Genomic DNA, 12,718 nt, shown 5'->3' with positions numbered 1-12,718 from the left:
ACTTTGAATTTCATGGAGTTAAGTTGTGTTTTATAAATATTATTTTAGGATGATGATATATATTAACATGTGAAACAAGTCAACAACTACTAAATAGAATTATTCAAATATTTCACTATTAATTCTTTAACAGTTATGGTAAAAGATCAAAACATTTTAAGCTAAGCAAGAAATTGGACTTAAGAAGCATGCTCTAACCAGGAAAATATGAAATGACCATGCAAATGCAAAGAATGGTCGACTCAAAGCTGAAGAATCTTAAAACAGAAGACGAATAGTTGATGCAAAGTCTTATCTTCGATGATCATATTAGATATAAAGAAAACTACTCTAACTTTGCAATCTATCTTAAGTCAATTGGTTAAAGAAATGAAGAAAAGGTATTGAATATCAAATACAAATGTGGAAGATCTACTACAAATAATACATTTATCAAAATATAAGATGAAGATGATTTATGCTAAAAGAAATAATGATGACTAAACAAGTCTTTAAAAGTCAAATGATAAAGGATATAAAAAGAATTTATGAAAATCTATTTATTTTACAGAGTGGAAGCCGGTAGAAAAACTTTGATATGATATGGTTTTGAAGTATTGAATTTACACTATGCACGCATTTACTAGAAAACAACCATTTTGAGAAAATGTCCTAAACTTATGAGGTTGATATTCGAGAGTCGAGAGAGACCATGGTTGTGAGTTTCAGTTTGATTTGGGTTGCTAGTGACGGTGTTCGCGGGTTTTATTTGAGTTTCTCTAGAGCCGAAAAGTTGAAAAGTCAAAAGTTAATTAGGGTGTAAGTGAGAAAATCAAATAATTAACCAACGTATGAAATGGACTAATGGGCGGCTCTTAAAATGGGTTGTACTTAACTTAGACCGAGTGTAGTGGAGCGCTACCACTATGCCAACTCACTTGATCATGCCATTAACACCACTAGCATGCGCGTCAATGTTGAAGCTAAGGTGAGGTCCATCATTTTAACCAATCACCAAGTTTCTTAATATTATTTTCTATTTCTTTCTTTTATTTAAATTTTTAGTTAACCACAACCCTCTGAAAAAGTGGGTTAATTTAACTCAACTGTCCACGTGACAAGTGAAGTGACTTCAAACATCCATTTTAGTGTTATTAGTATTGACGTGATAGATTTATTTTAACGGAGATGTAAACAATCATAAATGACCTAAATCAACAAATGTTATCAAACACTTCATGCACGTTCGTTTCGTTAGATGGTAATTGTTCACTATGTAACCTTTTGGTTGTTAAATTTACGGTGCTAATTAAATAGCATTTCAGTTGTATTCAATTCTAACACCAATTAAAATTAAAATACTTGACTAAACAGATACCTCAACAAAAAGTAGTAGTTAGTTAAAAAAGTCAATCCAATTAGTTATTAAACCCCAATACTAAAATGAAAAACGAAATATCCCTATAAAAGTGGAATTCAAATTCACTAATCTTCATCAACATTCTCAGCCTACTTTTCAGTCTTATAGTTAACAACATCCTCTTCTTTAACCCTTCCATTCCATCCATTCCCCATGACAGTCAAGGGTGGTTCTCGCCCCGCCTGCGCCGCCTGCCGCTTCCAACGCCGCCGCTGCTCGCCAGACTGCCCCCTCGCCCCCTTCTTCCCAGCCAACCAACCCAAACTCTTCCAAAGCGTCCACAGTCTTTACGGCGTTGGACACATCCTAAAGATTCTAAGCAAGTTGACCGACGATGCACAGAAAGAAGAAGCCATGAAATCCATCCAATACGAGTCCAACATCCGTCAGCTTCATCGGGTTCATGGCTGTTATGGGGTTATCATTCATTTGCAGCAAAAGCTGGCGGAGTTGGTTCAAGAACTTCGACACGTTCGTGGGGTTCTTGACGCGTATAAGAGGAGTATGAATTCGGGACAAAGTTCGCATAATGTGGTTGGTGATGAACAAGTTGTTGAAGGGTCGAGTGATTGGGCTAGTTCGATGATTAACGAAGGACGTGATTTAGGGTTTTATTATAATCAAACGAGTGATCAAGATATTGGCTATGTGTGGGATGATGATCGTGGGAAAACCGCGGTTGATATGACCGCGAATCAGCCGCAGTTGTTTGATGAGTTTCAACAGTTTTGTAATGTTAATGGTCAACAATCTTTTTTGGGAACAAAAGAAGCTTATGATTTCAAGTAATTTGAGCTAAAAAAAACACTAATTTATTATTTTTATGAAAGATTTTGATATTGATTTAATGTTGGTTTATTATTTTTTTGTTTGCAGCTTGGAATCATTATCATCATCATCATCGTTGAATGCTGCATCGTATTTGATTGATCCTAGAGAGATGAAACATGAAAGTTGATGAAAAACTGTTTTAGGGTTTTCGGTTCGTTGTGTGATTAAATGACAAAAGGGCTTTGTGCTAGTGCTCGAGATCTCCTCGATCACTAGTTAAGCCGTGAGTTTCGTGTCTGGTTTATGTTAATTGTTGTTTAAGAGGCGAAACCCGGCCTGGTTTTTGTGATTTGAATACTTTGTTAGTTTGTTCAGTTGATTGCACGTACGTTTATAATTGTGGTGTTATGGTAGAATAGATGTGGTGAAATGGTCATTAGTTTAGGGTTTTAAACAAAGCAATTAATTTGGTTGATTTTGTTAATTTGGGTCTTGGAATACTCTATCTTATATGTTGTTTCGAGAATTTTGAAATTGAAATGTTTGGTTAGGATATCATATATATGATTTTGAAATTGAAAACTTTTAGATCATTTTGATAAACCTATATATATGTAGATGTTATGTTAAACCATTAATATATGTTGGTTTGTGATTATGTAACTTAATGATTATGTTAGTGTGATATTTTTATTTAATAAATAATGAACTTTCATTATTTTAGTGATGGGAAATGACCAAGTATATATCATCATAAAATGAATATATATAATATGCATATTACACACGTTTTGAAGAATTCAAAAATCAAATTCATATTGGATATTATATGATTACTGATAATTACCATAACATGATTTAGTAAATAAAATAGTATTTTAAAAAGTTAAAACAGTTATAATCAAATTGTTATCTTATAATCACCAATGGTTTGTAAGTAATCCTTGAAGCTTGAGATCAAGAAAAATAATTATGGATGATTCGGATGAAAAAAAAAAGAACAGTATGTAACCTTTTGTTATACGTTACCTGAGCAAGTTATTGACATTTAGGTTCAGCCCATTTCGAGACATTTATGTTACCTGAGCGAGTTTTTGTTATATATTATATTTCTTAGAATTTTTGGTCCAAATTCTCACCAAGAGATCAAGATCGAGAGATATTTGCAGGTAATCAATCTATATTATACTTGTATTTATATTGGACAAAAAAACCCTAGTGATAAATGGATCATATCTTACCACTACATTGCATGGATGCCAAAAAGAAAACTAAAACACCGGAGTGGAGTAGGAGCCCATGAAGGAAGGTAAGCTTGCCGATAGTAATGCCACAACAAGTAAAGATAATGCATTTATGGCATATCATGATTGATCATGCCTCATGGGTATGCAATAAACAAGTTTACTACAATCAATTGCAAAGGAATCACATGCAAGCTGCCTCATTCTATAGTGAAAGAGGAAGAGAGACAGTCTCTTAATTCTACCCCTATCTCCATTTATACGACCGACGGAAACATGTAACTTTCTCTTGTATCTATAGAAAGAGGTAATGAATAAATGAAATACAAAAATGTAAAATCAACATTTTGTTGGTCTTTCACCTAGCTGAGACTGTAATTTATAATCATCTTATGGCTCGATTTAGTTAAATTTCAGACCTAATATATGGTCTGGGTCACAAGCCAACCAAATAGGCCGAGTAATTTATATCGTCGCCAAAAGTCTATTAGGGTTGAAATAATATCGTTTGTTCAGTCATGCAATTTGTTGAATCCACGTGATGATCATCGCATTGTTTCAATTCCTATATAATCTATCCAATTCATCTTTTAAAGAATACATATGGGAAATAAAGATTTGTTTGTTCTTATGAAAAATTGTTTTGGAATAGAAGCAAGGACATAAGAAAATGATACGATTTTCGTCAAATAAATTAGTGAAGTTTGTCTGAAGTTGAATGTAAAAGAAACTACAATTATCGTTGTTTTCTACACCCTAGTTTGAATAAGAATATCATTAGTAAGGATAAAATGTTAATGCACTTTGAAGTTGTATCAAACGCTGACAAGATAAAATAAGGACCACGTTTGAATACCTGAACACCCAAAGTGAAGTTGACTCTAAGGGCATCTTAGTGCACCATTCCCTAGCTAAAAAAACGCACCTGTGCCGCTATAAGAGGAGGGGGGGGGGGTTGACCGTTACACAACCAAAAAAAATAACTGTTTATACTCGTCAACTTGACTCAATGGGCAGTCCCCAACCACCGGATCTTCATCCAAATCAACAACCTGGATAACCCAATGAACCCAATCAATTGAATCAAGCAGTGCCACACATTCCATCCAAGTTTAGCTTACCATGCATCCTTAACTTCCCATCGACAAAACAATGAATTACACAAATTGGGTCGCGTCTCAACAACAACAAAACACATTTTTAGCTCAAGCAACCGTATACCAACTCCAATCTACTCCGAAGTTTGTACTAGACCAACCTTAACCTGTAGCACCACCGCCACCGAAAAATATAATTAACAAAGAATGTCTACTGTAGCAAAAGACGAAACACCTAAGAAACAAGGGAAAAATGATAAATGCAAAGGAGTATGCTCTGGCGAATGCACGGGTCTATGTCCTAGAAGACCCTATTATCGCTATCAATTTATTTTATCTATTAGTTTTTTTTATTTAAACTTCATTTATTTATATATACATATTAAATAATTAATGCCACATTTTATACGTAGTGGTTGAAGTACATTCTAATCATTTAGATTTTTTAAATATTTTTTAATGTAGAAGTAATAAAGTAACATTAAATTAGTTTCTTAAAAAGAAAATGAAAATAAAATAAGTAATACATGAAATAATTAAAAAATACATGAAATAAAACGTCTGGGCAGTGTTGGTGTAACATAAATAATGAGTGTTTTAATCCTCTCACCACGGGTGTCCTAATAGCATATTTTCAATGATCACGTGAGTTTCAGAAAATGACAGATTTAAAGTCTATCAATCGGAGCTAGTTAACAGTCTCACCACCCTACGCAACATAATTTTCCGTTATCCGAGTTTACCTTGACTCAGACCTCTGCTTGTTTACAAACCAAGTCAGCTCAACTCTAACCGGTTTATCTGGAACCATTATTTTTCAAAGTCTGTTAACAAGTAAAAAACCCCCACCTATAATCATAATCATTTTTATAAAATATATAATAATCTTGTTATTAGTAATATTTTAGTGATATTTAAATAAAACAATGAGTCAATGAGTCTATCAAAATTCAGACAAGTTGAATTAATAACAAATATTCCAGTCTTAACTTCCTTCTTTACTCACCTCCTCCTTCTTCTACTTCCAAATCCACTCTCAACGCCGCCATTGATCCACTTCATTCAACCGTCAATTCATTCCACCACCACCGGAATATTCTATCCCCACCGTCACTTCAAATCCGAACATGACAATGAAGAAATTAAAGAGCTTTTATATGCATCTGAGACACCCACATACAATAACGAAAAAATGGATCTACCTATTAGCAATCGGATCCACCATATCTCTATTCCTACTCTTCTTCCTAACCTTAACTTCACTCTACGGCAACCGAAGAAGCATATTCTACTACCAGACAGCCGAAACCTCGGTGTTTGTCGAACACCAGTTAAAACCCATCGGATTCTCCCAAACCAGAAACCCACCGAGGTTTGCTTACCTAATTTCCGGGTCGAACCACGACGGCGTGATGCTCCGGCGGACTCTTCTTGCTCTGTACCACCCGAATAACCGATACGTTGTCCATTTGGATGCCGAATCGTCCACCGAGGAGCGAATGGAGTTGCAAAAGTTTGTGGAGAGTCATCCGGTGTTTTTGAGATTTGGTAATGTGGTGATGATCACCAAGGCGAATTTGGTCACGTATCGTGGACCGACTATGGTGGCGAATACGCTCCACGCCATCGCCATTTTGTTAAAGGAAGGTGGAGATTGGGATTGGTTTATTAATCTCAGCGCCTCGGATTATCCGCTCGTTACTCAAGACGGTATAAGAGCATCGGATGCAGACGCTAAAGTTGCTGATTATTTGTTATTGTTATTTTGTTAATGATAATATTTGTGTTTGTTTCAGATCTGCTGCATACGTTTGCTTCGTTACCAAGGGATCTTAATTTTATTGATCATACAAGTAATATCGGATGGAAAGAGTAAGATGTTATGATTGATTGATTGATTGATGTTAATTTGTAATGTGGTTTATGTAATTGAATTTGAATGTGAATGTGTGTTGGTTGAATCAGGTTTCAAAGAGCTAAGCCTGTGATAGTGGATCCTGGATTGTATATGACTGAAAAGAGTGATGTGTTTTGGATAACACAGAGAAGAAGTGTGCCTACAGCTTTTAAGTTGTTTACAGGTTTGTCTGACTCTGCCTTATTTTTCTAGTGACAGGAGTCTCTTAATTCATTATTATTATTATTAGCCAATTATGGTAATTGCCTATGCAGATTGGTTGTCTCTTTGTTCTTTAGTTCAATTGAGTTATTGGGATATTGACATTTAGGTATGGCATTGCCAAATCATTCAGTTTTGCATGTGAAGTTTGTTAAAATTAAAAAAAAGTCAAATGTTTTCAAATGTGCATCTATTAATTCTTTATGGGCAATCTGATATATGTTTTAGAGGTCTAGTTTAGGTCTATGAGTCTACGCTTGAAATTTGAAAGAGAACGTTTACTATAGTTTATTAACTTGGATGAACTTTGTTTGTCTTGTTCCATTTATTGTTCGGCTTTCTTCAATATAAATGTAACTAGTCTTTCTTTGATTTGAGAGTATTATTTAGCTTTCATGAGGACTACAGTAAGAATTCTAGTGAAACCGTGGATGTAAGGCAATTGCTAAACCATGCACATGATGTCTTTTATCATGAAATGTTACTGAGGTATATTAGATCCTAAAGGTTGAGCCTTGTTCATCTCTTTGGTATATTGGCTTTAGGATTCTGTAGTGTTTTGAAACACAAACACAAACCTGTTTAGAAACACGGACAAGGTAACTAGTTGTGTCATTTTCTCCAAACATGAATAAGAACCTGTTTAGAAACACGTTAACACGACACAACCTATTAAGAACCTGTTTTAAGGACACAGCAAATAATACATATGTATTGAAACAAAAGTTGCCAAAAGTTCATAAAGGTTTTAATTAATATGTTAATACATAATACTTCATATAATTCATGTAATAATCCTTAACTAGGGGTGGCAATCTTGACCCAAACCATTTCAAATGGGTCAATTTGGGCTGTTTTAAAATTTATAAGGGTTGGTTTAAGTCATAGGTTTTAATCAAATGGGTCAAAATGGCTCACTTGAAATTTCACATTCTTATTTTCGGGTCAAAATGGGTCGACAAATTTATATATATGGGTCGATGTGGGTTTTGGATTGGAACGAGATCGGTTTAGGTTTTGGCTCGAATCAGGCGACACGAGTTTTAGCACTGGACGAGTTGGGTTTCGGTTTCTTTTGAGTTTTCGCACTGGACGGGTCGATTTCGGTTTTTTTGTTCAACCAAGGAGAAAATATAGAATGAGTGTGTGGTAATAATTCCATATTAATCCGAATCAATCCATACGCTCCCATTTTTAATTCGTTTTTGTCAAGTTTTCAGTTTCGGTTAATTTGTCGGTTTTTTTTTGATGAACGAGGACAACGGCGAAAACATTTTAGTTTGTTTACTTTTTTATTTATATGTTGAGTTATGATTTTTTTATTGTTTATTTTTTAGGGGTTAGGGTCGGAATGGGTCAACTAAAAAATGGGCTGTTTTGGTTCGGGTCGGAACGGGTTCAGGTTAAAACGGGCCCGGGTCGGAATGGCTCAAAACGGGTTTCTGGTCGGTATTTTTTTTTTTGAACAAGGACAACGGACGACCCTAACCCGTTCCGACCCATGACCCATTTCGACCCAACCCAACCACTTTGGCACTATTTTTTTTTTATTTTTTTTGAAACGACTCATTTTAAAACGTCTCATTTTGACCCAGGGGTGGATAGATACTTCTTCTCTAAATGTCCCATTTTGACCCGGTGGGTACCTTTTTTTTTTTTTTTTTTCTAAAACGACTCATTTTAACCCAGAGGTGGGGTGTGGATGGGGACTTTTTCGAAACAACCCGTATTGGTCTGAATATATTTTGCTTGGAACCTGTTTTGACCGGAACTCATTTTGCTCAGAAACCTTAACCCATTTCTCACCCAATCCCGTTCTGATCTGTAAGGCTGTAACCTGAACCTGCCCGACCCGCCCAATTTACCAGGCTTAGCGTGTGCAAACGTCGGTTCGGTTTTGACCCTCCATCGAAACCGAGTGGTTCGGTTATGGCATTCTCTTAACCAATTTGTTATTTGGTTAATTGGCATCGGTTGCGGTTTGTTCATTGGTTAATTATCTGTGTTTTTTTTTGTTTTCATGCTTTTTGGTTTAATAAAAGTGTTCACCTATGGATAAAAAAGACTACAAAGAACATAGAACAGATGTGCCTCAATGTATAAAAGCACCAAAACATTTGGATATAACACAAAACATCAATCACATGCATCATGAACAAGTCATCACTCAACAGTACACCTAGAAGATACGTACAGTTTTGTCATCATCTGCTAGCTTAAGATCTAATAATTTGAACATACGTGTATGGAACATAGACATATATATATATATATATGACAGAATTACAAATTTTGTCCTTTAAAAAAAGCCAAAAACCGGTTCGTGTCCTTTTCTAAGTTTCCTTGCAGGCGGTGTACTTTAAACTTTTTTTTTCTACACGTTATGTCCTTTACGCTAACTGGGTTAGAAAAACTCAGTTAAATGCCCTCACGTGAGACGCATGTGAGGGCATTTTTGTCTTTTCACCACCTGCAACTCCTTCCTTCTCTTCCTCTTCCTCCCTCGACGCTTAACCCCCTCAGGCTCCATTTCCCCCAACCGATTCAGATCCAAATTCAATCAAAACCTAATCCAATCAACAATGACATCACTTATACATTTTCACAGATCCCAAACATAAATCAATGGTTCATAAACAACAAGAAACACTCAAAATCCAACATTTAACAAAAATCAAAAACACACAGATTGCAAACGACCCAGAACAAACGACCCAGAAACAATAAAGATCCAAGCTTTAACAAAAATCAAGAACACCCGTAAAGATCCAAGCTTTAACAAACAAAAATCAATAACACCCAGATGAAATTGACCCACAAAGATTAAATCGAATGGTAACCTAAAACGATGCATAAATCGATCGATGTAGAAATTGAATCGTACCTTGTGAAGAACAGTTAGCCGCCGGTAATAGATCTACGGCGGTTGTATGGCGGTGGTGATGATGGAATGGGAGGTACAGGCGGAGCGTTTTTCCGGTGGGCTCTCCGGCTGCCGGAAAACGGCGCCGACTCGGAAGCTGAGATCGAGGCGGCGGACGTTGAAGCGGCGTTGAGGGAGGTTGGTGTGGTACTGGCGGTGGAGGCGGCTGTTGGAGGTTGGTGGTGGGAGGAGGCGGCGGGAGAGGAAGAGGAGAGAGCCGAAGGCTAGGGTTCCGGCGGCAATGAGGAGGAGGGAGGAGGAAGATGAGATGGCCGGAGATAGATATGCAACATATTATTATTATTATTTACTGTTTTGTACGGCCGACGGTGGTGGCTGTTATGGTGGCCGGAATTTATGGCTTAGAGAGAAAGAAGAGAGAAAGAAAAGAAAATATATATAATATATTCCCCTGTTAAAATTACAATTATGCCCATCACATGTCTGGCACATGTCATACTTAACTGACTTTTTCTAACCCAGTTAGCGTAAAGGACAAAACTTGTAGGAAAAAAAAGTTTAAAGGACACCGCCTGCAAGGAAAGGACACGAACCGTAATTTGGCTTTTTTTAAAGGACAAAATTTGTAATTGGGTCTATATATATATATATATATATATGTGTGTGTGTGTGTGTGTGTGTTTAATAGCTTTGGTTTGGTTCGGTTAGGTTATTTACATCGGTTATGGAACGCATAATCATAACCGAAAACCGATTTTCCGGTTAATCACTTGCCTCGAAACCAATCATCTGGTTAATTTGGTTTTCAGTTAATAGTGGGTTGGTTTTTATGAGTTTTGGTTCGGTTACGATTAATTGGTTGTGGTATGCTCATTGCTCACCCTAACCCATTGTCTGTTTACACAAGCCTTTGCTGGTGGGCTACTAATGACTTCCATTGACCCGTTGAAACCATAAGAACCCATCTCACGAGATTTGCATTCATAAGATAATTTTGGTGTGTCAAGACAGGTTTCATATCTTTCATAGGATTTGTAGGGCGGGCCCGGGCTTTTCCTACATAATTAAAAACTATGTGCGTGCGCGTTCAACTTACCAACTTTTGAAACCTTTAAAACCATGAAGACCTTTCAACTTTATGCAAAAGCTATTTATTTTTCACATGAATTGTCGCATGCTTTTAGACATCAGACAACGGCTTGAAAGTTGAAACATTTGAATGCTTTAAGACATCAGACAATGATGCATAGTTTATTTGCATTTAATGGATTTTGCATATATATTTTTATCCCAGGATCGGCTTGGATGGTATTATCCCGCTCTTTCATCGACTTCTGCATATGGGGATGGGACAATTTACCAAGGACCGTCCTCATGTATTATGCAAATTTCATCTCGTCACCCGAAGGCTATTTTCATACCGTAATATGTAACGCAAAAGAATTCAAAAACACCACTGTAAACAGCGACCTCCACTTTATATCATGGGACAACCCTCCGAAACAACATCCTCATTACCTCACATTAGAAGACATGCAAAAGATGGTTGACAGCAACGCACCCTTCGCACGTAAGTTCCACCAAGATGACCCCGTGCTTGACCGGATCGACTCTGAACTACTGTTTCGAGGCCAGGGTATGATTGTTCCCGGTGGGTGGTGCATCGGGAGTCGTGAAAACGGTTCGGACCCGTGCTCGGTTGTCGGGAATGTTACACGGTTTGAGCCTACAAGTGGGGCAAAGAGGCTCGAGATTCTTGTGAACTCACTTTTGTCGGATGAGAGTTTTAGACCACGACAATGTAGATGACTATTAAGTGGTGGATGGTAATTGGTTGTAATTAATGGTCACTGCAACATGGCGTGTCTAGTTTCGTGACATGTGGCGGGTGCTCGACTCGATTGTGAACATCATATGAAGAAGGTAAGGTAATTGTTATGTTTTTTGTTTTGTTTATGTGGGTGTTTTAGCCAATTCTTTTAGAACCCTGATTCAACATTTTTATAAGAAAAAAGTTTATAAATATTCCAAGGGATTGAAATCAAAAACAGGTAAGTTTGTGCCCATTTTAGTGGGGACAATGAACAATGCTGTAAAATATATGAGAATTTTAAAGCCTTCATAACATGCTTTTGTTCAAATTTTGCTGTACATGTGTGTTGTGTTGTTGAATTCATTATCTTATCTTCTTAGTTGATATAGTTAGTTTTTGTTTTCTGATTTTAATATAGAACCCAATGTTATTTCTTTTAAGATCTGAATCTTAGACGATTAAGTATGTACACTTGATTCGTAGCACCGATGAAGGTATACATACTGGATGCATTCCAACAATATCAAGCAAGCCACCTTCTTTGGGGTCATTGAGGACAGACAAATTAATTTCTTTTTAAGCTTTCCAAAACCTTATGTCAGAATCATTGAGTTGTTATACACGAGTTGTCTACAAAAGTTCGTCTTCTCAACCAACATCGGTATGACACCCGCTCCCTCTTAAATCATTATGCGTAGTAGGGAAACAGATGTGCTAATTGTCAAGCTATGCAAATGTTGTTTCTCTCGAATCCTGAATACTTGGAATAATGAGTAATTTGACGTTATTCTAGCATCGATGAAAACACGCTTGACTCATTCTAACAAATCTAAACAATAATATATGATCTTGGAAGTGATTGTCTATAAAAGTTAGTCGTTTCCACTAATTAGCGTACTTCACTCTCGGTCAAGCTGTACCATTTAAGGTTGATGAGTTGTATTCGGGCATGAGACGGTGTATGAGATTGAAAAACTATATTTCTCGGGTATTGGTGATGCGCGGCCTTCATTAGCCGAACCACATACCAAAAAAAAAAAATAAAAATTAATCCATTGTCTTGTAACACATCATTCTATATATTATCTTCAATATGGGGGATGACTTTCTCTTGCAACAACGCCTGCTTGCGGTGCGCACATATAAAAATATGACTTTCTCTTGCAACACGTGGTTCCAAACAATGTTAAAAAAAGTATGATTTTGTTGCCACTTAATTCAAGACACTAAAGTTTAGCAGCAAAACACTAAAAGATTAGCAGGTTACTCAATTTTCAAAATCAACCCAAAAATACCCACTTCTCAATTTCTCATCATCACATTTACATTTTAAGAAAGAGAAAAAAAAAATCACATTAACAAAGTGGCATTTGTTCTTGATACAATAAGGT

At 36.4% G+C, this 12,718-nt stretch overlaps 2 protein-coding genes across 2 annotated transcripts; both read left to right on the top strand.

Annotated features, from left to right (window-relative positions):
- Positions 1-1,410: 1,410 nt before the first annotated feature.
- Positions 1,411-2,261, top strand: LOC143614578 (LOB domain-containing protein 27-like). Its single transcript, XM_077087975.1, has one exon. It carries the CDS (start codon positions 1,553-1,555, stop codon positions 2,186-2,188), a length of 636 nt encoding a protein of 211 aa, XP_076944090.1. The 5' UTR covers positions 1,411-1,552; the 3' UTR covers positions 2,189-2,261.
- A 3,167-nt stretch (positions 2,262-5,428) lies between these two features.
- On the top strand, positions 5,429-11,675 carry LOC143614576 (beta-glucuronosyltransferase GlcAT14B-like). Its single transcript, XM_077087974.1, has 4 exons — positions 5,429-6,221; positions 6,308-6,383; positions 6,477-6,592; positions 10,809-11,675. Exons 1-4 carry the CDS (start codon positions 5,639-5,641, stop codon positions 11,321-11,323), a joined length of 1,290 nt encoding a protein of 429 aa, XP_076944089.1. The 5' UTR covers positions 5,429-5,638; the 3' UTR covers positions 11,324-11,675.
- Positions 11,676-12,718: the final 1,043 nt, after the last annotated feature.

The sequence above is a fragment of the Bidens hawaiensis genome, unplaced genomic scaffold, assembly GCF_021521415.1.
Source record: "Bidens hawaiensis isolate Kalapana, Puna unplaced genomic scaffold, B.hawaiensis_p1.1 tig00040537_1, whole genome shotgun sequence".
NCBI lineage: Eukaryota > Viridiplantae > Streptophyta > Magnoliopsida > Asterales > Asteraceae > Bidens > Bidens hawaiensis.
This window is presented reverse-complemented; position numbering and strand designations above follow the sequence as displayed.

What these genes read in the sequence shown, in the direction of transcription:
- LOC143614578 (XM_077087975.1), top strand. Translation starts at nt 1,553, where the DNA reads ATGACAGTCAAGGGTGGTTCTCGCCCCGCCTGCGCCGCCTGCCGCTTC.
- LOC143614576 (XM_077087974.1), top strand. Translation starts at nt 5,639, where the DNA reads ATGACAATGAAGAAATTAAAGAGCTTTTATATGCATCTGAGACACCCA. An exon ending in TCCGCTCGTTACTCAAGACG is followed by an intron (nt 6,222 to 6,307) that starts GTATAAGAGCAT and finishes TGTTTGTTTCAG; the next exon opens with ATCTGCTGCATACGTTTGCT. An exon ending in AGTAATATCGGATGGAAAGA is followed by an intron (nt 6,384 to 6,476) that starts GTAAGATGTTAT and finishes TGGTTGAATCAG; the next exon opens with GTTTCAAAGAGCTAAGCCTG.